The sequence below is a fragment of the Vollenhovia emeryi genome, unplaced genomic scaffold (genome assembly GCF_000949405.1).
Source record: "Vollenhovia emeryi isolate VEMERY1.0 unplaced genomic scaffold, V.emery_V1.0 DF939279.1, whole genome shotgun sequence".
NCBI lineage: Eukaryota > Metazoa > Arthropoda > Insecta > Hymenoptera > Formicidae > Vollenhovia > Vollenhovia emeryi.
The window spans coordinates 236410-263989 of NW_011967087.1; the positions used below are offsets into that span (position 1 = coordinate 236410).

The 27580-nt window shown below is 41.6% G+C and overlaps 1 protein-coding gene across 3 annotated transcripts in view; it reads left to right on the plus strand.

Moving 5' to 3' along the window:
- The window catches only part of LOC105559358 (dual specificity protein phosphatase 10), a 62827-nt gene that overhangs the window by 18672 nt on the left and 16575 nt on the right, over positions 1–27580 (plus strand). For 2 of the 3 annotated variants that reach the window (XM_012007579.1, XM_012007581.1), the window contains exon 3: positions 4560–5501. In XM_012007579.1, coding sequence (XP_011862969.1) covers positions 4560–5501 — 942 coding nt within the window. Of the gene's footprint in view, positions 1–9; positions 250–4559; positions 5502–27580 lie in introns of those variants that run through there. The other variant, XM_012007582.1, reaches the window with a different exon arrangement.

Here is a 27580-nt window from a genome sequence, read left to right on the forward strand (position 1 = left end):
TCTCTTTCTCTCTCTCTCTCTCTCTCTCATTCTTTCTCTCTCTCTCTCTCTCTCTCTCTCTCCCGGTTCCTCGATCCACGAGATAAGATCACGTACTCGCGGATGGTACCGCGTCGAGAGTGCGTAACCGGGGGCCTTCGGATGTAATATTCCGCGGGGACTCGCGTCCGTTCGCCGAGACGTGTGGACCGAAAACTGGGGCGCTCGGAAATCGCCGGACCTCTCGGTTTCTGGACATGTAGATGCAAGGTGTGTAGTCGAGATTCCTGGAGTTTTCCCGTCGCCCAGGCGCGTGGGTGACGCGCGTACTTTTCGATCCTGTTTTATCCCCGATCGCTCACCGGATTCGCGATATCGAGATTCCGCAATTGAAACGCGGCCCGTACGTCCCTCGATCTGTCCGGTGCCTCGGATGCGCGGGTCGAGAATTAAAACACTCGGGACGCCTCGGCCGTTAGATTACTCTATTTCTGCGTAGGCGTTTAATTGAGCCGTATCTTTCAAGACTTTCCACGAGTCACGAAACAGTGCGGATCGAAATCGCGTAGACGTTCTTTTGATACACGGAGATAATTCTCTCTTGAACAATAGATCAGAGGTGGATCGCCAGTGAGTAAAACACAACAATAAAAGGATTATATCGACGATAACTGGCACAGTATATTTTCAATTAATACACGACGTTTCGACCAGTAATACTGGTCCTTCTCAAGTATCACCCGTTCTCTCTTAAAATTTACCCTGACCATCGTGGGATAACATGGCATTTTGCGAACAACTTGATGAGTTTTTCGAAATTTTACTAGTAATATATTATCTCTCATAAAGTTGTTTACTAGTCAAATGCACGGTAAAATTTTGAAAACTCGCATAAAATTCTACGAAATGCCGCGTTGTCTCACGATTACGTGATTTCGAGGATAAATTTTCAGAGAAAATTCCGAAAGTGGAAAAGGGACGTCCCCTCTCGGGGTGCTCGGCTTCTATGTATATCAAAGCAGAGAACCTGCCCTTTCGTGCAACTTATTCAGTTGTAAGTCGCAAATTTGTAGTCAACCTAACTGGCGAGAGATTAGTTTATTAAAGCTTGGTCGACTATAAATTCGCGACTTCGTTTCATTCATTACTGCCGGCAATAAGCACCACTGCATTGTCATTCAATTCTTCATATCCGATTTCGGTAGGTGCTTACGTGCATAAGTTTTACACACAAATGAGTATAACTTTTGGATCTTTTAGCAAGAGGCGATTTCAGTTAGAATGCTCGAAAATGCTAGGTAATACAAATCTCACCTTCCCAGAAGGGGGAGGTGACGGCCCATGAGGGTTTCCACCGGGTGAACAAAAAAGGTAATACAAATCTATAGTTCGCGATTGTATTTCTAATTGTCCGCGAGTGTTCCGAACGTTTTAACCAGTTAATTGCTGCAGACCAGGAATAGAATTGCGACGTAAATGAGAGGTGCTCGGGCTATTATTTCTTAAATCTAAGTAGACAAAGGTGTAATTTAAAATTGTTCAAGTGCGCTTTAAATCACCGGCTCCTTTTCACGTGACGAGTCGCTAAATTCCAGGCAATCGAGATAATCCCCGAGAGCACCCTCGAATACCGAAGCGCGTGTCTCGATCTTTGAATTTTCAAATCTGCGGATGTGTCGTTAGACCTTTTTCAACTTTGTGTGTCCCGAAGTTCTTTATACGCGTGTTTTATCACAGCTGCGATCCGTGATATTTGGCAAATGCGGCGCTCACGGCTGAAATAATGAGACGAGTGTGAAAGGCCGCGGATTAATCCGAAGAAATTATCATTCTTTTCGGGTGAACGGGAGAGCGCGGGGCGACGTATTCCGTACGACGGCAGGTGTCAGTGCTACACCTGTCCGCAAGCTGAATGCCCAGGTCAGGTTGCGAGTAGCGATAGTCCCAAACAAATATCCTTTTATCTTTATTTTAGCCAACGCGACAATAAATTATTACTTTATTTACGGCGCGACCCGTTCCATGAATATCGCGTTAGTTCTCAATGACAGACTCTTTAAAAAATGCGAGACGGACTTTCCCTTAGCGTAAGCGCGCTCATTATGCTTCGCGATTTGTTTATCGCGGATATTAAAACCGCGATTAAAGACGGTACCTTCGCCAAGTGTTGCACGAAAGTTAACTGAGAAGTCAAGTATTAGGACATTTGTGCAGTTTGCTTCCTTAAACTTTAATCTTGCAATGTTTATTATGGAAAATTAATAGTGAATTTTTTTTGTTAACGAATGACAAACGCCTTTTAGAAGTCTTGTCCGCTAACGAAATTTACCAACGATAGATAAATGACAAAAATATATGTCGCGTTTTCAAGTTATTTATTTCCCCCTTATTGAAGTAAATTGGAAATGGAAGAAATCACGATACACGGTAGTGTCTCGCGCCAAGTATAAGCGAAAAGTTTTAATATGGAATTTACTGAAATGAAATTTATTTACGGACTTGAAATTTAATCTGTAAGTTCTGAATGAATTTGAATAACGCGTCGGGTGGATTTTAGTTAAAATTGATTGTTAGACCGTGGGATCGTTGCGAAAAAAGATTTACGACAGAATTTGGACGTTGAAAACCTACTATCAATTTTGTCGTGTTAGAGGCATACGATGCGGAATATTTCGCGTTTGCATCGCTATTGAATAATTTCATGCACATTGCGAAAAATAACGTTACGATATACAAAGTCCACTTTCCTAAAAAGTTTCCGTATGGTGATTTTATGTAAATTAATGCGTTCACCAAGTGCTTTTTCGCGAGTAAACGTATCCCCGGCAGCTTTCTCGGACTGGTTGATAATGCCTCTTTGTACATACAACCGCGTTCACGAGAGATATCGATAGGTATTGCGAGGGTATCGGGCCCATCGCTAGTTGCGGGGTCTCACTTGCCGCTCGAAGCGTCGAATTCCACAGCGTTTACTCATACGAAAGAACGAACTCGAAGACTTCTCGGGGCCGGAGAGAAACTTCGATGGCGGAAGGGAAGTGGGAGAGTGGTCGAGCAAGAGAGAGAGAGAGAAAGAGAGGGAGGGAGGGAAAGAGTAACCGATGGTTTCCCGTTTAATCGGCCGTTGATTCTTACAGAGTATTACTTGATTCGATCTAATTCTATTGGTTTCGCAGAAACTTAAAAAGACTCAAATCTACTGAGAAATATAAGATAGAGGAAATTCCTCTATTATGAGACAGAATTCTAATATGAGATAGTAGGTTTTCAACGTCGAAATTATATCGTAAATCTTTTTTTCGCAACGATCTCACGATCTAACTTTTCCACTAAACAGATTTCACACCAAGGGCAATAAATTCATGGTGGAACCAACGGACGATGCCTATTAATTTAGCTGAAACTCCGCTATCTCATATTAGGAGCTTGTCTCATAACAGAGGACTTTCCTCTATATTCACGAATGTGAAAATGAAAAATAATACAAATGCGAATGATCCAAGTGCGATCTTTATTCGATCCAGAGATGTCTTCGATACTTGAATAGGTAGAGAACTCAGAAACTAGGACTCATTTAGCTTCAACGATGCGGCAACTGGCATGTGCTGGACTCGCGTGCTCTTCGTGTGTTTGAGATATTTTGATATATCGAGATGACTTCAGAAGTCACTAAAAAAAAGGCAAAAATTGTCAGAGCAAAAATTCGTAAACTGCAAAGTCCAAGGATCTAGGAATTTAAGACAGAGTGACACGCGGGTAAAGTACGCGGCGTTATTTATAAAAACAAACAAATCGCATGCTAGCGAATCCCGGGTGTATCACGTAATTTCTAACTTAGTACATCGCGTCGCTTACAACAGATCTTTCGTAACGCACATTGGTCGGCATCCAACTGCCAAATTAGAATTGTAACCAACTAAAAGAACGGAATAACGCAAGGACGCCTTATAATGTGAGTGTAGAAACATTCCAATTATTTACGTATTCTCCCGCGCCAAAATTAGGAGGCTTTAATTCAAAGACACGCGGACTTTATACTTCTTTATCAATTTGATTATACTAACATTCCTCGCATTTTTGAGTATTTGCAGTCAAGATGAGATCAGTGACTTCAAGGTGGTAAAAAATTGAAAGAAGTTTGCGGATTTTAATTTAGAATCTGAATAATTCGAAGCCTCGAAGTACTAGAAGCATTAGAAATTTTACGAAATTATTGCAAATTATAAATTGTGAACACGGGGATAGAAAATATGGGAAGGTAAAAACTGTGTAAAAATAGATAACAAGGGGGTAAAAAGATATTTTTATTCTCCATTAGTTTCATTTAAATATGAAAACTAATACAATTTTTATAACTTAGTTGACACGAAAGAGATAACTTTCCTCCTTATCCGTTAATTTTAATCAGTTTCTTCGCGAGTTTTCGATCCGCCAATGCGGAGCCCAATGGCGGGCCGCGAGAAATGCGCGAAACACGCGAAGAAGGAATGCGCGAATATGGAGATTCGTTCCGTATCAACTGACGTAAGGAGAAAGGAGTGAAAAAAACTGCTGACGTATCCCGATCGTTGACGTTTCAGCGCCGACCGCAGGACCGTGCCACGACGTAAGCACCATTGACGCGAGCTCCAACGACCACCATCACCACAACCACCACCACCACCACCAGCATCATCACCGCGAACACAACCAACACAACCATCGGCCTCAAGACCGAATTCCATCGTCCTCCTCGATGTCTACCCTGCTATGCTGCGAGCCAGTATCGGCTGGCCGGCCTCGGGCCAATCTGAAGCTCGTGCTGAACCGCAGCCTGAGCGAGCCAGGACCGAGTCCCTGCGCCTTCCCGGCACCGCCGGTCGCCTCGCCGATCGTCAACACTAACAACAGCAGCAGCAACGGCAATCCCACCGAACCGCCCTCGATCGTGATCAACGAGGAGACGAACGGCGACGACGCGGACGACGACGGCCACCGTCGTGGCTTCCACCATCTCCACTACCACCATCACCACCATCACCACCACTTTCATCATCTTCACCATCATCAGCATCTGTCGGTGACGACGAAGCGCTGCAAACTGGAGACTGCCAGCCTGCCTACCAGCCCCTGCGCCGAGAACGGCCTTCATCGCCAGCTAGTGCTAAGCAAGACCCGCGTCATCACCGCCGACGACCTCGCCCACCGTCTCGTGCATCTCGAACGACCCTCCGCCGTACCGCCCCCCGTGATTCTCGATTGTCGGCCGTTTATACTGTACAACGTCAATCACGTGCGCGGTGCCATCAACGTCAACTGCTCGGATCGCTTCAACCGACGCAGACTCCAGCTGGGGAAGGCTACTCTCGCCGATCTCGCAACCGCACGCGAGAGCAAAGAATTGCTCAGGAAGAGGCAGTTCAAGGAAGTCATAGTGTACGACGATTGCACCGATGACCTGGAACACTTGCCCGCTCAGCACCCGCTGTTCCTGGTACTTGCTGCACTCGTGGACGACGATCGGGAGCCGGCTCTGCTAATCGGTGAGTATCCTTCTGAGGGGGGTTTTTTTTGCGCGCCTTCGACCGACGTGCTGCCTTATAAATCGGCAGAGATGGGGCAATTTTATTCAATCGTAATGGAGCTTTCGTATCCCACGATATATCACGATTCACGGATATCACGTAACGGGTGGCGACACCGATCTTTCTCTGTATTGCAAGCGCCACCTTCTTTCCCTTCTCTAGTTTTTTCTTTTGCGTTCACTCAAAAAAAAGGTAGATTTCAAAGTGTCGCAACAAAAATTTATCGCTATTTGGTGTATCTGTTAGGAAATTGTTTGTAGCCTACAAAATTTGTAGCAGCAACATTCTAGTAATACCTTCTGAAAGTGTAGGTTTCATGAATTTCATTGATCGCTATATTGGATAAAAATGAATTTCGGTGCCATAGCTAGAACAATCTTCGTAAGGAACGTAACTGTTTATGTATGTACCACAATTAAACGTTATAATGGATGGGCGCCACAGAAAGACTTTCTTCCTAACATTTGCTAACAGTTCAGATAGAAATTCTGTTTCCGTTATTTATTGTAAATTGATTAGATGCAAAACATTTGCGATTTCGCAGTATTGGCTATCGTTTATATATCTCGGTTATCTTTTTGTACCTAGAAAATTGTTCTTGCTGTTGCAAAAATTATCTGAACGCTGAATCCTTTCATTAAAAAGGAACACGTAATTTTTTCGGAGAAATCGAGTATATTTATAAATATTTACTTAATATCAACTGCGTCGCCCCCGAAAGCAGATTGTAAAACACAACTAAACAGTCGAATTGAAAACTAGGGACTCGTGTGTTAAGGTGCACGATGCTAGAACTTGGTCCAAGTTCCGAGAAGTGTGTAGCCAATCAACTTGCAGCTTGTATGGAATAACTGCAAGTTGATTGGCTACACATTTCTCGAAACTGAACTTGGATCAAGTTCTAGCATCGTGGACACAGGCCTTTACTCGTAACGTGTCTCGTGTAACAAACCTTTAAAGAGCACGTTCCATTTAACGCTCGTAACGCTCTCTTGGAATTATTTCATCCTTGTCGTTTAGCGAACGTTAAATAAGGACAGACGATGCGATAAATGGAACGTACCTATAGTTATTACTACGTTTGCTGTAAATTAACTTTCCTAGGTACGATTCTTGCGCTATCAAATATAGTACAACTGATAATGGTAAGATAATGGTATCCGAAGATATCGGATGACCCACACACATTAGCAAGACATCTTTGTGACGATTGCGGCAGAGAAATGTGCACTGCTTTAATGAGCCGAAGATCCGAGTTCACGCTCGTCGGCTTTCATTCGATCGCCGCCGGCATTAGAAAAATATAAAACAGCATTGTTATCGTATTAACAAATTTTTCTACGCATATTGCGATATTACGTACACAGAGGGAATTTCCTTTTAAAATTTATTCTGAAAATATTGTGATCGTGGGACAACACAGCATTTCAAAGAATTTTATGAAAGTTCATTGAAACTGTACCATACATTTCACTAGTATAATTGTATTTAGTATACATTTTACTAGTAAAATCATGTGATCGTGGGACAACTTGGCATGTTGAAAAACTTTACGAGAGTTTTTACCATGCATTCTACAGTAAAATGTCTGATAAACTTTCAAACACTCTCATAAAACTCTTCAAAATGCTATGTTGTCCTAGTATCACGTGATTTTCAGGATAAATTTGAAGAAAAAATGCTCGCCCCGTGTATATCTCGAGGTATACGGAACTTGAAACATCTTACAATTCAAATCTGTTAAGAGATCCCTCAGCCATCTTTTTTACCAACACAGTCAAATATAGTTTTTTGCGCTTGTAATTCTTTTGATTTTTTTTGTACAATTTGGCTTTTATGTACAAAATAATACTAGGATAAGTTGTGGATCGTATAGCAGAACATTGTTATACTTAAAACACTCAGTTCAGAAGTCTAATAAAAAAATTGGTATTTGAAATTTTCCAGGTTAGCTAACCTCACTCACTTATAAAGTGAGATATTCTTAATTTCTCTTCGTTTTTTATATAAAGTCGACTGTCCCTGATTTTGTCTTTATGCGTATTTTAATTTTGTGGAAGAATTTTGCACTTTTCTAAAGCCAACTTCAAATTTAACACAAACTACAAATTGAAAATTTTAAACACCAATTTTTTAATTAGATTTCTGAAGTGAGTGTTTCAAGTAGGTAAGTGTTCCGCTATTCGGTCCGCAACTTATTCTGGCGTTACTTTGTACACAAAAGGCAATAAAAGGAACAAGCGCAAAAACTATATTTGACTGTGTCGGTAAAAAAGATGGTTGAGGGATCCTCAAGATTAACATGATCAGTGGAATTAGCGAACTAACTCGCAGATAAAGGGATTTTGACGCAATAATTTGAAAGTAATCAATAATAACAATAATAACAATAACAGTAAACTTTATTGTGTTCCCCTTAGGGTTACAATCTCTACACGTTACATTGTTCAACTTAGTCTAAAACTTAGTCTAAACTTAAATCTACGACTTGAACTATAGATTTCGAGGGTTTGCGAGTTTTCTCGCTCCCCCTCTCTATCGCGTGCACACACGCACACGTCTCCTCCTCTCCGGGACTTCCGCTTCCTATTGCCTTTCTTAATCATCTTCATAAAAGACACTATTTGCTTAGATTTGCCCCTCCCTCTCTCTCTCATTCTCTCTCCCTCTCCCCTCTTCCCCTCTCTTCCTTATCCCTCGCCACCTTCCCCATCTACTAAAAGTAATCTAAAAGTCCTGAAATTTGTCGACACAATGGATTTTTCGTCAGCGCGAGGTCCATAAATTCAAAATAAATCGTCACCGGAGTTTTCAACCAAGGATAAACGATCTGTCCTCCATAATTTTTTCTCGCAGCGCGGTATTTGTTTACAAAAGCTGAAGGCGGCCGCGAAACACGGGCGTGCTCTCTGTTTGTCGTCTATCCGGTCCTCTACGTGGGAGTCGAGTCTCTGGTTTTCGGAAATAACGATGATGCGAGCATGATATTTCTGCCGGCCCGCCAATCGCGCGTCGAAACTTTTACGTCGATCATTCTCCGCTGCCATTTTTACACTCATTATACACCTCAATTCTTCGTAGTCTCGTACCCCCCTTTTTTTAACGAGAGAGGTACAACATTATCAAATTATTGTGTTTTCGTAAAAGTGTGTTTCGCAGCTCCCGTCCATCTCGTGTTTCTGCCATCAATCTTCCTCTTCGTAAATCTTGTTTTATCACGGGGCGCTGTTTTAAGCTGAAATGAAGGAGGATGGGTGGCCGAAAATAGACCGTTCGGAAAAGATTTAAATATGGGAGGGGGGGGGGGGGTTAAATTTGCTCCTTTCCCGTTTCAAGCATTACTTCTTAGCCTGACATTTACCGAAGAAAAATAATTTAATGTCGCTTTACTTCAATACTGCTTTCCCCTTGTCTTTATTTCTCTTTTTCACCACTTCATATTTCCGCTTCACTTCTTTCTCACTAGCGTAAGCAGCGCCGGGGCATAATTTTATTTTAGATTCCGCGCGTCTTTTCTCGCATAAAAACTGCCGACGAGACTCGAAAAAGTGGCACCTTTTCGCACAATTAAAAATCCTCGCGACCGCCTAGACGCAAAATGCCAGACTCAAACTCGCGTTGTCACGTAATGACATTCAGAGGATCGAGCGGATAAACGCAACTTTCATCCACGACAGAGTCGCAGACGCCGAACGTGACGCCACGCGAGCGTAAATTAGCAAGATTGGGGAGGTGAGTCATGCTCCATTCATTTTCCACGTGAATGTCGCGAGATTAACCGAGGGTTGGGGGAGGTTTTGGAGGTCCCGAGGTGGAGAACGCGGACAGAGGGATCCGTTCGGGCGGATCGCGCGGCCGCGGCTGCGACGACGACGACGACATCGACATCGCGGCTCGGATCGTCGGCGCGCACGAAGGCGAAAGGTGGGGATCTATTCATAGGAGTGACTCACGTCGGAGATGACGCCGCGAATAGTCGGACAGATTTTGCGCGCCGCGATCTGCGCTTTCGCCCGCGTTTTCGCGAGGCTCCGCGAAGGGGAGGTGAATTATAGCGGAGCATTACGGGAGATTTGTCCAGAGTTTGCGCGCTAATCGCGCCGAATTAAATATTAAGCCCGCGTTTCGCGCTAGGCATCGCTAAATATGGCCACGTGATTTTCAAGCCTGCGACGTAACGCGGACTTGGCGCGATAACGGTATCATAAACTCCGCGCGGCGATAAAATTTTCAAAGTCGAAGGAAATAAATAATACAGCGTGTCGCGCCGAACCGGGGAATCGCGAAAAAAAATCTAACGATACAACCTTATGAACGCGTCTCTACGCATACTTTTACGTCTCTCTTTCTCGCGCACGGAAAAAAAGACTTATTTCGGTTAAGCAAATGGGATACATTGAAATCACGTTTCCTCGAATCTACCAAATTTTTATTAAAATATTTGCTGGATAGGAAGAAATGGATATTCACTTGTCAGAGATTTCAGTTTCAGTCAAATAAAATTTTAATTGAGGTAAAGAAATCATTTCTTTCAAATTAAATGAAAGTCCAGTGAGGTCAAAATTCAAAGAAAATTTGCTTCATTTGAAAGTGAGTTATTTTATAAAAGAAATTTATTTTTTATAAAATTGCTCGTTTTAATCCTGGTTCACGATAGTATAAAAACATGTTACTAAAAAGATTATCGAACCGATTAAGGGCACAATAGCAATAAAATGTGTGTGAGAGAGAGAGAGGGAATAATAATAATATTTGTATTGTATACATTTTATTTTGTCGTCTCTCTCGGGCGTTTCTTCCCTTCGTTGCTCAGCAACGAGCGCACGCTCGTCACTCTCGACACCGTGTCTGGTTATTACATAATTAGCAACGATTCGCGGCCGCCTATAAACAACGAGACCAAAGCATCGTGTGGCTCGTTTTGGCGAGGATAATGCGCGCGTCTGGTCTCCCGGTCTCGATCGCATTTTTCTCAGACGACGACGACGACGACGAGGACGACAACTACGACGTTGAAAGCATGAGTCACCGTGTATATCGACCCTACGGCATGTTTACGCTAGCTAAGCGCACGAACGGCCATATGTCAAAATCACGATTGCATAACGTATCCCCTGCGCTGTCGTCGCCGTTGCGCTTCTCTCTCTCTCTCTGTTCTTTCTCTCTTTTGAGACACTTAGATGTGAGTCACTCGCGCGGGTTATGAGATTTTCCCTGTCGCTGCGACCTTAACCCTTTCAGGTGCGTCCGTTCTTCCGCGCCTCGACCACCGCGGCGCGGACTTTCGCTCGAGGAGGAGGCTGAACGATTACCCGAATAAAAGACTTAAAAGGAACGAAGCGGAACGACGTTGCATCCGTTCGTAAGATCGCGCGTGTCGCGGGACATTGTATTTTGTATTCGCCGAGCGCGGCCGCTTTCTAATAATTTATCGCAAGAATTCGATCGTCACGGGCTATTCGTTTTGCTACTCGACAATAGTAAAGCGTACCGTTGTTTAATTGTACACATATACACGTAACAAAATTGCAACAGATGCTACATCAGTAACGTTAGTCCAGTCGACTGACTGATTCTACAAATACGACTCTATTTGCAAAATCCTAGAAAAAAGAATTGACGCAAAATAATACGAAGAGCGTAAGGCGCAAACTTTTTAATAATAATAAATTAATATTAACTAATGACTAATGAATAATCAACGATAATTAACATGTAATTAAAAATAACGAAGTTTATACATAAAATTTTTAATAAACGAACTAATCGCGTGTATCACGCGAATAATAGAGTAATAACGAATTTACATAAATTATGCATAATGATCTCATTACAAAAATATTTAGATTACACATTTTCATTGTACGAGACAACGTTCCGGAGTATTTAGAGTCAATAAACGAGGCCGAATTCGGAGCTTAATGAATTAGTCATCGCTCTCTGAAGCCGAGGGGGGGGGGGGGGGAGAGGGTGGTCGCTGTATTTTTTCCATTGTGCCGCTTTTTCATCCCCCTTTCCGTTTAAGGGTGCGATGAGGAGGTGGTCTAATCGAGGGGGAGCGTGCGCCTCAGAACAACGTACAACGCATCTGGATCAGCTGTCGATGACGATTATTACGTATGAGTCATCCGATACACAGCTCGCTTTAAAATGTATCAATGACTAACGCGCGTCCAGCTCACAATCGCTCGGGTTCCCCCCCTCGCCCCCTCACCCTTCAGGTCCCTTTGTGCTGCACCGGCGTGATTCAAGTACTGCTGGGATTCGTGATGAAGGATCTAAAAATACGGGGTGTCACTAGCCGGTGACACTAGCCCGTGTCTCGTAAACCGCTCGTGAACTTATTTCCACGGTGTGTCGACGTAAATATGCGAAGGGTGTCTCGTTATTGGCGATACGAGCTAACGAGAGAGGTTTTGAAAAGCGCGCGTGATAGATCGGACTGATCTATCATAGAAAGCCAAGTAGAAAAATTTCCTGTAAACACTCAAAAAAAAAATAACGCGGGTAGACTTCTAGGTATCGCGACGAAAATATATCGCCATTTTTTGTATCCGTTAGGAAATTTCCCGAGGGGGAAATCACTTTATCTTATTGTCTTATTTTATGTTATTTATCTTGTTTTATCTTATTTTATCTCTATAATGCCCCAAAAAAGCCTAGTAACGCCCAGTGATGCCGCAAATCTGTAAAATTTATCCTGAAAACCATGTGATCGTGGGACAACGTGGTATTTTGAAGAACTGTATGAGAGTTTTTGAAATTTCACCATGCATTTTACTAGTACTTATACTTACACTGAGAGAAAAAAAAATAGTCATTTTTGGAGCCAACCATATTTTGGTTTATGACAACCAATATTGTGGTTATGAGAACTATCACATTGTTAGGTCAACCATAATTTACGTTGGAGGAATTATAAAAAATATGGTTGGCTCCAAAAATGACTATTTTTTTTGTAAAAATGACTATTTTTTCTCTCAGTGTATTGTTAGTATGCTCTCATAAAGGTCTTCAAAATGTTGTCCCACGATTACATGATTTTCAGAAAAGATTTTAAGAGAAAATTCTCTCCGTGTAGTAATACTTTCTGGAAAGTTTAGGTTTCGTGACCAAATATTAATCATTCATTTTGGATAAAAATAAATTTCAGTACTGTAGCTAGAGCAATCTTTGTGAGGAATATAACTGTTTATGTGCCACAATCGAACGTTATAACAGATGGTTAAATTTTGCTGGCCACAATTTTCTAACGAATACAAAAAATAGCGATAAAGTTTTGTCGCGACACCTAGAAATCCACTTGCGTTAATAAGATATTTTTAAGTGCGACGCCTGGCTTTCGAAAGACTCGAATTTCAACGTGCAAGAATTGGCAGTTCCGTGTTTTTGTTTCAAGTTTGTATAATTGTCGCGACATCGCGTGCCTGAGATTAATAAATTTCAACAGCTATTTTATCGGTGTCGAGTAGCAGCGTAAATCTTTCTTTTATTCATATATCGCGATGCTCTCGGAATCGTTAAAATATATCGGACGTTCTAAATCTCAAGTTCAAGTCGAGAGATTCGAACGCCGAGGCAAATTGCAAAAGGTCTAATCCTTTCAATTTAAAAATTATTTTTCCGATGGCAAAGTCTCGTGTAAAAAGGTTCCGTTCTGTACGCTCAGCCTTTTCTCGTTTCCATATTGAATCATCGTATGTTTGTACACAAGTGAATGGCGGCTAGAACAGAGTTATAGGATTACAAGCGCGATCCGCTGCGGCATATCCGCGTGTTCTTCCCTGGAAAATGTAAACGGCGCATTGGCAGCTAATGATACGGCACGTGTTATAATGCGGTAACGCTGGTTTATGTTTCACCGATGTGTTATCTGCTGGCTTATTATGAATCGAGAAGTACGATCCTTACGAGCCGCGACACACGGAACACATTATGTAAGAACAAGAGATCAAGGACGCGAAAATTATAAACCCAAAGTCTGGGCATTCAGCAGAGAGAAAATTTTGAACTTGTTGCTAGTCTGCCAGTTATTGAAATACATTTATAAGATTATATCTTTTGTTTTCCTAACTGTGTGGACCAATGAAATATTCCATACAGCATCTTTACGTAAATTCAAGACGGTCTTGAACATAAGATCTGACTACGAAGGAAGCTATGATCGGTCTTAGATCTAAGATTCAGGAAGCAAGTGTCTCAGATCGAAAGGCTTGAAGACACGAAGGAAAAAACATGAGCGGTAAAAGTGAAGTTACTTCAGCAGTAAATGTAATCGATCGATGACTCACAAAGAATGATGAAGACCACGAAAAACTTGAGGCGATGAACAACGAGTGAATTGCTCAAGCGCTTTCCTCGATCTAGCTCACCTACTCGAGAGTGCCCGATTATGAGTAATCTGTTTGCTTATTGCTTAGCTGCCACCACTCCGTTTTTTTTTTACCGCGAACTTTAGCAACTCATAATTGTAGGGATAAGAAAGTATTCTTGATTCGATGTAACGAGGCAGGTCAAACGACAGTTTAAGAGCTTGATAAAACCAACACATGTTTCGCGAATGAGTAAATTTGAGCGGTTTCCTCGTCGAATTTTGGCGAAGTCAAACAACAAACACAGGAAACAACCCCGCAGCAACTTGCAAACGTATACGCCACGACATTGCAACGCGGTACCACCAGGCTCGCCAGGCTCCAAGTGTTAATCGGCCATCGCGAGCAACATATTCAGACATCCGGTCATTGACTCGGATTCCCTCTGAAAATATCGGACGCGAGAGAGGAAAGGAGGGAAACGAAGGGTTACAGAAAGAGAGAGAGAGAGAGAGAGAGGGGGGGGGGGAGAAAAAAAGAAATGAGGGTCGCGTGGGGTTATTAGCGCGAGATGAATCAGCGCGGGCACGCGGACAAGACAAAACGAGCGACCGTACGTCCTTCGAACTCGTCGGAATTTCCTTGAGACTGGACGAGAGTGAGTGAGCGGGCAGGCGAGTCGTGGCTCTGCGCCGTGCCGTGCTGTGCCGTGCTATGGTTTCCTACTACGTTTCACGCAGATGAGTCAGTCAGTCGGCATGATTCCGCGGGTTATTCGTGGCGGGAGCGGAGACAGCGTGTAGCGCTCCCCGCGCCACGTCTGTCAGCCCAAAATAAGGCCCGCGGCCGAATCCACGGCGTGATCCTTGGACCATCGTCTCTGCCAAGTCGTACTCACCCTCGGACCGCGGCCGCCCTTTCCCTCCCCCGGGGAGACCGCCGGCGATTTTACGCCTGCAGCAACACCATTAGTCAGATTGCCCGTGAAGTCGTGGAAAATTATTGATCGAGTCCAGCCGTTAAGGCCGAATCAGACTAGCAATTATCGACGCGGATTGGATTGGGAGTGGTGATTGGCGATTGTCTTCTAGCCAATGAGAGCAAAGACCAGCGATTTAATCGACTCTCATTGGCTAGAGGATAATCGTCAATCGCCAATCCCAATCCCAATCTGAATTGGTAATTGCTGATTCGTCCTTTAGGCTCGAGATACGATCGACAGTCGACTTATCGTGATTTAGCCACGCTCTTTCTTTGTCCGTACGTCGGCGTGTCCGCGAGAGGAGCGAGATTGTGTGAGCGTCGATCAGGTGTTAATGACAGTGTCATCCCTGCGCCGCGAACGGGGATACATTCCGATTTTATTGCCGTAACGCCTACAATTGGCGATTAGGTGACGTCAGTCTCTTTGAGGCGGTTAAAGCTCTCGAGAGCGTGGTGCTCCCCGAATTCGGACGACTAATTGCAAACACGTACGCTTAGTCATAGTAATCGCCGGTAGGTCTTAGTCCGATGCGCCGGCATGACAATGTATACACTTGCGTCATACTTAGAAAATTCGCGGAAAAATACGCTGCGCAAATCTGAGGTTTGCCGACGACGGGGGGGGGGGAGGGGAAAGTGAATAACGTCCTACTTTGTAGTCGATCGTCCTCGAAGGCTAGGAGTTTTGTTACAATCTAAGAATTCCGGAGAACGAATTTACAATCGCTCAGATAAGAGTAGATTAGAATTTTTAAGGTCTTGGAATTATAATAAAGGTGTTAGAACTTCGTGGGTCTCTCGAGGAAATTGTGGATGTATTGAATCATAATCAATGCTATTGTCGTGAAATTTTAACTTGACATTCTTAATAACACGCCAGATTGTGACGAATTATTTCCAATTTTTTACCTGCCCGTGTAAACGTTATTAAATTATTGAATACTGCTATTTTAACACAGGGTCTTACGGGAACTGCCGAAGAAATAAATAATAAATCATATCAAAGACTTTCAATGACCGACGTCAAAAATTTGATTCTTTTGTATCATGTTCTTCAGACATGTAAAAATGTTTCTGCGCGGTTTCAAAACGATTCGCTTGCTCGTTTTGCAATTATTATTACAAAATGATTATCAGTATTGACGTATGTAAGGTGACACCGACTTCGCCTTTCGAGCTTTACGTTTTCATCACAAATTGAATCCTAATCACGATAAATACTTTGAACTATGATCTCGTGTATTTCTCGCTATTGTGTGTCGATTAGAGTTCATATTCTGTCCAATTTTAATTTTCTAATTTTTTGGATTAACTTTTTAATCCAATATTATCCTTAAAATTTGAGACTGAAATCTAATAGCGTAGAAATTCAAAGGATTGGAATTAATAATTCTAATATCTAAGAAAATTTTTACGAGAAAGAGCCAAACCCCTCAACGCGCTATTTTGGGAGACATCGGGAGATGTAGTAACTTTAAAAGATCGCGAATAAACTTTTATTCCAGAAAAGAATTATAGAACACCTCTATATCCATCTAGATACAGATTCTTCTTCTAATGGATAAACCAAGACTTTATTTATTTTCGTTGAATAAGCGTTGTTTCTCTGGACTTTTTCCTGAATAAGAAACGCAGGACGCTCTCAGGTTACATGTAAAATTTATCCTGCAAATCATGTGATCGTGGGACAACGTGACATTTTGAAGAACTGTATAAGAGTTTTTTAAATTTGACCATACATATAACTAGTAATTATAATTAGTATACATTTTACTAGTAAAATTTCCAAAAATTCTCATACAGTCCTTCAAAATACCACGTTGTTCCACGATCACATGATTTTCAGCATAAATTTTAGGAGGACATGTTCTAGTGTTCAGAGGAGCAGTTGCGATTGGCTAGTTTTAGAACTACGGATGCGGTTATTAAACTCGATTAAGGATGCCGTGTAAACGTACTCAATGCAGTTGTTCCGAGAGGAAACAAAACCGAGATGATTAAGGAAAACATAGACAAGAGGAAAACCTCGGGCATCCTCTGTTTATTCCAACAAGTTTCAGAAGATGTACATTGAATAAGAAAATTATAATAACTACTTATCAAAAACTGTTTACTTACTATTTATTTTATAAAGAGCTTATTTGCAACAGTAACAGTTACACAGTACAGTTGAAAATATCTCTTCGAGTTGTTCAAAAACGAGAGAAGCGCGTCGAAAGCTGTCATTGGATCTCGGCTTGTCAACATTAACTTTCTCGGGTCTTATTTTGTACAATAGACTTAAAAGTAAAACATCCTGCCTTGGTATCAACTTTCTCTTTTCGAATATTTTCTTTCAACGAATAATGAATTGTTTTATTACATCATAAGTTTCAGTTTCCACGCGAGTTTTTCACCTGGCGCGGTGCTAAAGCTTCTACGACGAAGAAACTTAAAATTTGTCCCTCTCCTAATGTCGTGACTCGCGGCTGGAAAGGAGAGAACCTTGTAACAATAGCGCGCTTTATGTAGAGTCCGACGGTATCATCGCGGAGCGAAGGGCGAGGGATCGACAGTGTTCGAAAGATAGTTAGCGACTGCGTTGATCGAACGCGGACGATACGGCGATCCGTAACTCAGGGTCGCGCGTAGTGCTCCGACCATGAGTCACGCTCGGCCGCATCGCGCGTCGATATCAACGACATTTACGAGCATATGTTCGACACGCGTCCTTCCATTGGTCATCGTGTGACGTGCGATTGAAAACGATTGCAACGGGGGAGAAGAGCCGAGGGGGAGAGAGCCGTCTCGAAAATTCGTCCTCTTTCGCGAGACTGTCTCACCGCCTGGGTGATCGCGAAGACGCACACGTGGCTCTCCCCGCGCCCGCGAAAAAACCATATACGGTCGCGCTTAAGCCCGTGTCACACTACGCATTAAGCCCGTATCAGACTACGTATTGAGATCGGGATTAGATTGAAGATTTGACCAATCGCAGTAAAGTTTACTAATCTCAAGTTTAGTAACTTTTACCCTAATTGGTCAATTTTCAATCTAATCTCAATCTCAATCTGTAGTGTGATACGGGCTTTAGGGATCCAACCAATCGGATCCGAGGCTGTCTCGTCTGATTGGCTCAAATGTGATCCGTGATCCTCAATCTCAATCCAGTGCGCAATCCGCAATACGTAGTGTGACACGAGCTATAGTACAAGTGCGCGGCTCCGGACGTCTCGGCGCATCTCCTTGCGGCGCGTGACGCGCGACATTCGCGAGCTGCTACTTTATTGTTGTTGTTGTTACGCCCGTGACGCGCGCGCGCACGCAGCGATATATCGTTACGTTGTTGCGCACTGCACGCGCTTCCCGATTCAACGCGCCTTTGCGTGTTACACATCCGTCTATTGCGCCGATATCGGAATTCTCGCTTTCGGCCGCAACTACGTCGTAACACGCGGTGTTAAACGCCATCGATAAGAATTTGCGCGGAGGGGCCACTCAAAAAATTACTTACTAAATAACACGGGTACATTCCTAGATGTTGCAACACAAATCGCCACTTTTTACATCTGTTGGAAAATTGTTTGTAGCCTGCAAAATTTACAGCAGCAACATTCTAGTGATGCACCCAGAAAAAAGTTTCTTTGAAACTAAGTTTTTCTTACAGAATTTTTACCTTACTAGACTTTAATTACAAAGAAATCGTTTCTTTACCTTAACCAAAATTTTATTTGATCGAGACTGGAATATCTAAGAGAAATCATATTTATTTCTTCAAATCTAGCAAATGTTTTAGCAGACGTGAATAAAAAACAGTAGATTCAAAGAAACAAGATTTTAACGTATCTCATCTGTTTAACCTAAATCAATCTTTTTTCTGGGCGCACCTTCTGGACAGTTTAAGTTTCATGACTAGATATTAATCAACAAATTGGAAGAAAGGGCTAGTGTGAGCCAAGGCGCCAGAAGGAAGGGGCGTCACCGCTTTTTGTTAATAAAACACTCTATTATCAAAAGAAATATTCCAGACGTTTCGATTCACTTCGGATCTTCTTCAGTACTACAAAACAAACAATAAGATGCTAGATGTAATGATTTGTCAAAATAAAAGAATAAAATCGTTTAAGAACGAGTCAGTTTGCAACACTTGCAAACAGAATATTGAAATAAAATTATAGCCGTCTGTCTCTCGAAAAAGATTAATTCGCATCCCGAATATTATCACGACGATAGAAAGAGGAAAGATGAAACATTAATCATTCACATTGTATAAAAATGAATTTCGCTACTCTAGCCAGAACAGTCTTTGCAAGGAATATAACTATTTATGTACCACAATCGAACGTTATTGACATAGAAACAAAGTGACAGATCGCCTCTTATACAGGGTGTTCTATAATACCCGCCTCACCTCTTATTTGCGGATAGAACGGACTAGACTGAGTCGAAACGTCCTCTACTATTTTGCAATTTTCGCAATAGTTAACGAGTTATTAATTATTAAGAATCACTGTCCTAGCCCGCCTGTTATACGTAACCGTTGCCGTGTGTCATAAACTGCCCGCGCGCCTAGCAACGCCAATCGCGGGACGGCCGCATCTCACCGCGCGCTTGAATTGGGCAGTAGGCTGGGCTAAGACAGCGATTGTTAATAATTAATAACTTGCTAAACATTGCGAAAATCGCAAAATGGTGCAGGACTTTTCAACTCAGTCTAATCCGCTCTATCCGTAAATAAGAGGTGAGACAAGTATTACAGAACACCCTGTATATCTCAAATTAACGCATTTATTGTTTTGTACATACGCAACAATCTCTAATCTTCTTGAAAGCATTTAATAATCTTGCATTCCAACAATATTACAGTCCTATTTAAATATTATAATTGTCACTTGACGAATGCATATAATTATTTCGACAATAAAATAATTTTAATCATTATAATCTTCTATTTGAAAATATGTCATTTTCTATCCAAAATTGTTTCCTTTCCATTCAAGAAAATTATTCTTAAATAATAAGCATATATTTTTCTTGTTTAAATTATATAAAATTTTGTCTTCCCTTAATGCAATATACTGTAATATTATTTCAAGATTTTCACGTTGAAGCTAAACATATTTTTGAAAGAAGAATATTTTCTTTTTTTCTGTGAATGGATGGGCGCCACAGAAAGACTGTCTTCCTAACATTCGCTAACAGTTGAAATAGAAAATCTGCGTCTGTTATTTAAGTCAATTGAATACAAAACATATTGCGATTTCGCAGTATCGGCTATTCATTTATGTATCTCAGTTATTCTTTCGCATTATATGCCACAAATAAATTTTCAAAGGCTTTTTTCTCAGCGTGTATAAAATCGTTGCTGCAGTTGTGAGATTTTTTTTTCAGGGAGGAGAGAGAGAGAGTCACTTTTCAAAGAACACCCGTGTCTCTTCTCCGAGCCGTGTGTCATAAAAATATTCGACCTGCTTAGTCATTAATCAAGCGATACGATTGCATAATGATTTGCAATGGAAAAATTCGCGTGGGGCGATAATGAACGGTAGCTGAAAAGTCGACGCGAATGCGTAATGTATACGTTTCTAGACGTACGCTCGTCACGTGCAAACCGCGAACACTGTAAACAAAATTTTTCTTAAACGCTTAAACTAGTGATTCATATTATATCGTAATCTTCCCGCCTCTCTCATTCTCTCTCCCGTGCTCTCTCTCCTTTTCTCCGCTAGCGTATCTGCGTAGATACTACGTAAATCTTATCTTTGGGGAATTGTACGTCATTCCTGGTGTAAGAATGAATTGGCACTCGCTTCGCGTCCGCCGTATTTTAAGTGCACGCTCGTCAAGACAAATGCTACAAGTTGGCGAGTGCCGGGCCTGTTAATTTTGTCATTGCGCTTTCTCGCGTCGAAAATAATTCACGAAATCCACGATCGGCCGCTCGCAAGGGCTATCCGAATTGCCGATAATTGTTGTCCGACTTAAAATACGTAATTTCACTGGATCTCTGTGTCCGAAACTGAAATCTGCTTGTGACTTGAAAGAATTTTAAATTGGTAACTTTAGGCTAGGATCGACGATAACGAGATCATCGACCCTAAGCTTAATCTACGATAGGTATAATGTCTAGAAACATTCTGTTTTGTAGTCAGCAAGTTTTAAAAAGTTGATAACTTGTGCATCGTACAATCGTACATTGTCGACAAGGTTTTGCGATTTGCTTCTATAAAACAGAATGTTGTTAAATACAAAGTGCGCATTGTAGATTAGGCTGTGCTTTCGGTTTTAGAACTTGAGACTTCTCCAAGATAACATGATCCTCGACCTTTTAGGTTTTTAATATTTGTACTTTAGTTTGCTAAATATAGGTTTATAGCTATTTACTTGATTGATACATGTAGTTATCGTACGTAGCTATTTACTTAATGAATTGAGATAGGCGGTTATTTATTTATTAAATAAATATCGATAGCTATTTACTTGTTGAAATCTTAAATATATAGGTTTATAGTAAAATTGTATATTCAACGGTAGAGAGTAATTATAGATTAAGGTTTTAAAGATCAACAAGTTCCTATCGATGGGTCGAGGAGTCAAATTCGATTTCAATCATTTGCGAAGACACACATTAAATCCCAGCAGATATTTCACTGAGATTGGTCACATTTGTTTCATTAAATTCGGGGTATAACATCATCGACAAGGAAAAGTTGAAACTTCTCGGTAATAGAAACATACATATAGCCGTTGCATGTTTTCCGGCTTTCGTTAAACGACTCTCAGGCATTTACGAATCTGAGCATCCGTGAACTTGAGAATCCGAGGACGGAAAATTCCCAAGAGTATATCCCGCGGTACATCCCGGAAACTCGAGGGGTCTCGAGAGACGCGACGATCCACGTGACGCAGAAGGTCCGTGAAGGAAACCCATGAAAGTTCGTGAGTTCGAGTGTCCCTTCGAAAAAAATTAAATATAATTTTTGGACTTTTCTATTATCTGGAAAGAGACAGAGAGTCGACCAACCTCTGGTTAACAATTAACCAGACAATGAAAAACCTAGGGCCTAGGAGAGACGAGACGACTGACCTCTTTTGCAAGGTCGTATCTCGATTTCGTGCAATTTCTGGTTTTTGCGATTAAACGTTCATTCTGGGGCAGAATGAGCCGAAAAGTGCGTAAAATCGAGATACGACCATGCAAAAGAGATCAGTCGAATTAACTCTTTGAAGCATACATTTTGCTATAGATCCATTTTTGGGAAACTTTGTATACAACGGTTTTTGGGGTTGCTGATTACGAATCCGTTATCAAATTTTCATAGTTAAAAATGGCGGATTTAGGATGACGTGATTCAAAACTTAAAAGAATAACATCATTCAACAGTAATTCAACTATGCTAAGAAACATTATTTAGATAGTATTAGGACCCATTGAGTCTAATTCCAGTTGAAGATTCTTATAGAATATAAAAAGTAGCGCGCGCGAAATGGCGGGTGCAAAATTGAAATTTGATCATTTCTTAGAATTTACTCATTCCTGGCACTACCCAGAGCTAACGACGCGGGCGTTGTGTGTCCCTAAATACCATAATCAAACGGAAATGCTGGAAAACTTGAAAACTTGAAAAATTCACGTACTTTGCGTCCGCCATTTTAGGTCGGCCATTTTGAAAATCTGACTTCAGATTCGTAATAAGCGACCCCGAAAACTCCTTTGTACAAAGTTTACAAGAAATAATCTTAAAAAACTTAGTCAATAATGAATTTTTCCGAAAAAAAATGCTGTTTTTTCGTATTTATTTATTTATAAAACTTTTGCAATAAATATTAAAGACTACCGAACTATTTTTATGTTCTTTTCTTGCTAAGATATCCAAAAATGCAACAAAAAAACCCGACCTAAATGCGTTAACTAGAAATTAAATGGCCAAAAAGTGAAGAAGTTGAGGTGGTAACGTGGGTTACCATCATGCTTCAAAGGGTTAAGGAGGGATATCGAGTAATTGGGGAAGAATGTCAAGATTCGCGCATAACAACTCCTTCCGAGAGGTCCCGCGGAGAATCTGGATTCAGGAATCTAAATATATACCGTGTGTCACTTGCGTGAAGCACGCGTGCCGGAAAGGTTTACGAATTCCGCACCGAAGCTGCGCGATACGACGTCACTCGGCGTGTACGCAATGACGCGATCCTACGGTGGATCCTTGATCGCGCCGATCGTGATCTACCGTCTCTCCGCGGAAGACCTTGGAATCGCGATAAAAAGAAAAGAGCCAGGATGACGTTTTGTCGGAAGCATAATAAACGTTTCGCTCTAAGCGGTTAGTCATTGGCATCGAAGGAATTTCCATGCGTCGATCTCTCGATGTTTAGACCTTTAGATCATTCGTTCCTGGAGCCTGAATCCGCAAGACTTAATCCGCGCGCGTCCGATTATCTCATTCAATTCCACGGCGCTGAGATCCGACGACTGCGTCGACAATTTCAACATTTAAATCACTTATAACGGAAGACTAGACTTCCGAGACAGAGAGAATTGGGATCTCAAACACGCTCGGAGACTCTGCTTCGACGAATAATCATTTTCTTCGCCGGCAATAAGAATATTCGACACACCTGGCTAGATTTTAATTAGAAGAAATTTTTCACAATAATTTTTACTTAATTATAGAAGAAATTAGAGAAGATTAATAGAAGCAGCAAGAAAATAATCGAAATTATAGAAGAAATTTACGATAATTTTTATTTAATTAAAACTTACCGTTTCTTCTAATTAAAATTACAGCCAGTTGTGTCGAATATCGTTTGTCTGACAGTTTACAAATTGCCATTAATAGAGCAAAGTCCCCTATTATGAGATAGGATCCTAATATGGAATAGCGGGGTGTCTGTTAAACGAATAGGCATCGCCAATTGATTCCACCATGAATGCATTGCCTGTAGAGCGAGGTCTGTCTAGTGGAAAATTCATTGTTAGATCGTGGGATCGTTGCGAAAAAAAATTTGTCGTTGAATTTGGATGTTGAAGAGCTCGTATCAGAAACTTATCTTATAAAAGAGGACTTTCCTCTAATCACCCCCCTTACCCCTCTGTGAAAAGCAAGGCGCGCGCGAGGCGGAATGCGAGCGCGGCAGTGGTCCGTAGCGTTCGGTCCACCCGGTATGTCGGGTGCATGAAAGAATCAACCGGCCGCATCGCGGCGCGGCACGCGTAAAGAATCGTACGCGCTCGCCGTCACGTCGCGTACGCTCGGCAACGCTCGGCCGCGATTCACCGACGTCACCAGCGACCGCGGCGGCCGCCGGCCAATCGGCGCGCCGCGCGGTGACTCACCGCGGCCGGGGCCTCATGTAAACTCTCTCGTGCCGCTGAGCCCGCAGTCTCCCGCCAATCGTGGTACCGTCGCGACCGGCGCTTCGCGCTCGAGGGCAAGCGAGAGGCTGAAGAAAAAGGAAACAACTCAAGGGAACGTACACCTCGCGCGAGGGTTCGTTCGCTACGCCAAGTTCCGTGTCAAATGGTGCGGTGAGACGCGGGAAAGAGAGCGAGGGATTGACCCGCGTTTAGGATTAATTTGTGAGACATGAGGATCAGGAAGGGCGCACCTTGCCTCGTACTCCGGCTGGTGCCGTTCGAGAATCTCGATTCTTGGAGTAAGTAAAAAAAAAATATCAATTCCCCTCGCAGTTATCCTCGCGCTCGAAATATGTGTCAGTCTTTTGAACGCGTGTGTACTTTCCGCACACGTGACGTCACCGCGTCGTCTGCGGGGAAGTCCCTCAGGGGGGCTGCGGTAAATAAAAACATTAAAGTAAAACCGCGTCGGTGCTAAGTGACTTTTGGGATCGCTGCTCGTTCCGACTGATCGAACGGCGTTCTCTCAACCCCCGTCGTCGGTCCGTCCATCTGTTTTCCTTGATTGTTATTAGTAAGTGATTACTGTTTCGGCTCCGTGCTCCTGAATCATCGCTTCGGTGATGTCATACCTGACCCGAAGGAATGTAGGCATTATTTTGCTCTCTGGTTTCTCGATAAAAAAAATGGTATCGGTCGAGTTGGCAGGTATTTTACACGTGTCCGCGACAAGATGTGTGTACCGGATAGAATATTGTATTTCCCGTGTAATATTTATGGCAAAACTCACTGTCCAGATCTTAAGGAGGATGGTTGCTGAAATGAAGATGATAAAAATAAATTCAAGTCTATAGAAAATATTCGTCTATGGGAATCTGTCCTCCATGCAAAAGTTTAAGACGATTGTCTGCACGGTTGTCGACTAATTAATTATTAAAGTTATACAATTGCACATGGCCAGCATAGCAAAAGTATCACGATATCTGTAATTTAATTCTCGAAAGCATGTTAAAAATGATAAGAATTTTATAAAAATAAGTGCAAATAATTCTATACATATTTACGAAGAATTTTGATAATGTATACATATATATATCTACATATATGTTCTTGATAAATACGTAGACAAGTCATTTCAGTATTCGTCAAAATTCTTCGTAAATATGTATAGAATTATTTGCACTTATTTTTATAAAATTCTTATCATTTTTTACATATATGTATATTATATATATATTTATATATTGTATATGTATATGTATATATATTATCATTTTAATATATATATTTTCTCTATAAATTTGAATTCATTTTTATTTGAGCAACCAACCTCCTTAAGTGTCGAGGAGATGAAATTCGGGTCGATGATCCAGAAATCATGAGATTTCGCCATGCTTGAGCGGATCTTCAAGTTTCTGCGCGTACAAATCCTTAAAAATTATAGATAACCTCGTGTCTTAAGATTCGCAGGAAAGATTTTACCCGTGGATACGCGATTCCTCAGTTTCTCGAGGGAATTCCCTTGTTGGATGCGCTTGCTGAATTATCTTTGTTTCTTTTATTCCTTCTAATTGTCCTTAGCGAAATGCGACTCGGTTTTTCTCAGGAAACGTTCGACAGGGTAAATCTTGTCATAAACTTAATATTATAGAAATGATTTCTTAAACTACGAGTTGAGAAGTAAAAAGTCGCTGTATTTAAATATAGACGAAGCTAAAAAGTAATCTTACATGTTAGTCAACTAATTTTGCCTTGTTAGTTTTATTCAACTGGTGTGTTTATTTGTTGCCTTAACATTACTTAATCTAAATTAACTAAATTTTATTGTAAACTTAATATTATAATAATAATTTCTCAAACTACTAATTAAAAGGTAAAAAGTCGCGGTATGTAAATATAGACGGAGTTAAAAATAATCTTGCATGTTATTCAACTAATTTTGCCTCGTTATTTTTATTTAATTGTAGGAAAATTGATAACCGACACAACTGGCAATTTTAATAAGACAATTTATTGCGAAAAAATATCACCTCTGCCCAGGATTTGAACCTGGACCTGGACTTTCCTGCACTCCAGGCGGGCGTCTCACCAATTCGACTAAATTATTTACGTTTCATTGTGTTAACCGCCAAATGTTGCGTGCATTCGTTTACGCTGTATACGTGTGACTGCGGAAGATCATTGATCGTTCCATTTTACCTTACTTCTTTTTTTTCTATAAAACACCCTGAAACTATTTCGGTGATGGCTTCTTAAAAATTAGAACAGACCCTTTCTCCGTTTGTACGAGAAGAAACGAAGATAAGAAAACGTCAAGTTCAACTCCTGAAGTCAGCGAAGGATTTCGGTCAATGAAAATCCTCGGCTTTTCATCGCGCGTCGCTCGACGATCGTCAAAGTAATCGCGTTTCTTCCTTTCATTAACTTCGTTCGACGTAACGCCGATTAATTTCGCTACGCTTGGCATAAATATTCGATCACTCTTGCTTTCGTCGCGAGTTCCTCGCGCCGCGGCGCGCGTCCTTTTCCGACACGATCGCAAAAATTCCCGGTATCAGCAAAAAAAAAAACTCGGATTCCACAGGCTGTAAACAATCTCATTGCCGTCGTACGAAATGCCGCTCGAGAACGACGGTGTTTGAGTAACAGGATTTCCATCGGGTGCGACGACCGTTGCGCGATCGCCGTGTAAATCGCACTATCTCGATCGCTCTGCACCGACCTAAATAAAGTAACCCACATTCGGTTTTTCCGTAGCGATCATCGCGGCTCTCTCTCTCTCTCTCTAACCGTTTGATCTTTATATTCGGTTCAATTTTTTCAAGCCCGTACTTTTTATACACCCGTAGTTGAAATCTTGCTTTTTCATTTTTAGGAAATACCGAGGAGTAAACCGCTGATGACATTGTGGTGTATACATTTACAGTGTTGTGCATAGATGATTTTAAAATTAGCTAGATAAAGATAAGATAAAGATGATTTCGTTTTGAATATATCTAGATGAAAGATAAAATTATATGATGATTCATCTAGATCAGAGCTGTCCACGAACTGCTCATTTCGGCCAATTTTCGCGAGGCACCGCCTATCACCCCCTACTCCAGTCATTAAACAACCGTAACCAAGCGCGCGACGCTCAGCTTCAGGTACGACGTATCGGTAATCCAACGCCGTTGCGTGCCCCTTGACTGCCAAATGTCAGTTTCTAAAACGTGATATGGTTAACATCTTTTTAAATAATTATTTCAATGAGAAATTTTTAATTTTCGAATATTAATTACATTGACGAGAATATTTTTAGTAATAGATTTCCACGTCACCCAGGAGGTACTATAATTGACGCGGTTTTTTTTAAGTGGTTTCCCCAGTAACGCGTCAATTATAGTACCTCCTGGGTGATGTGGAAA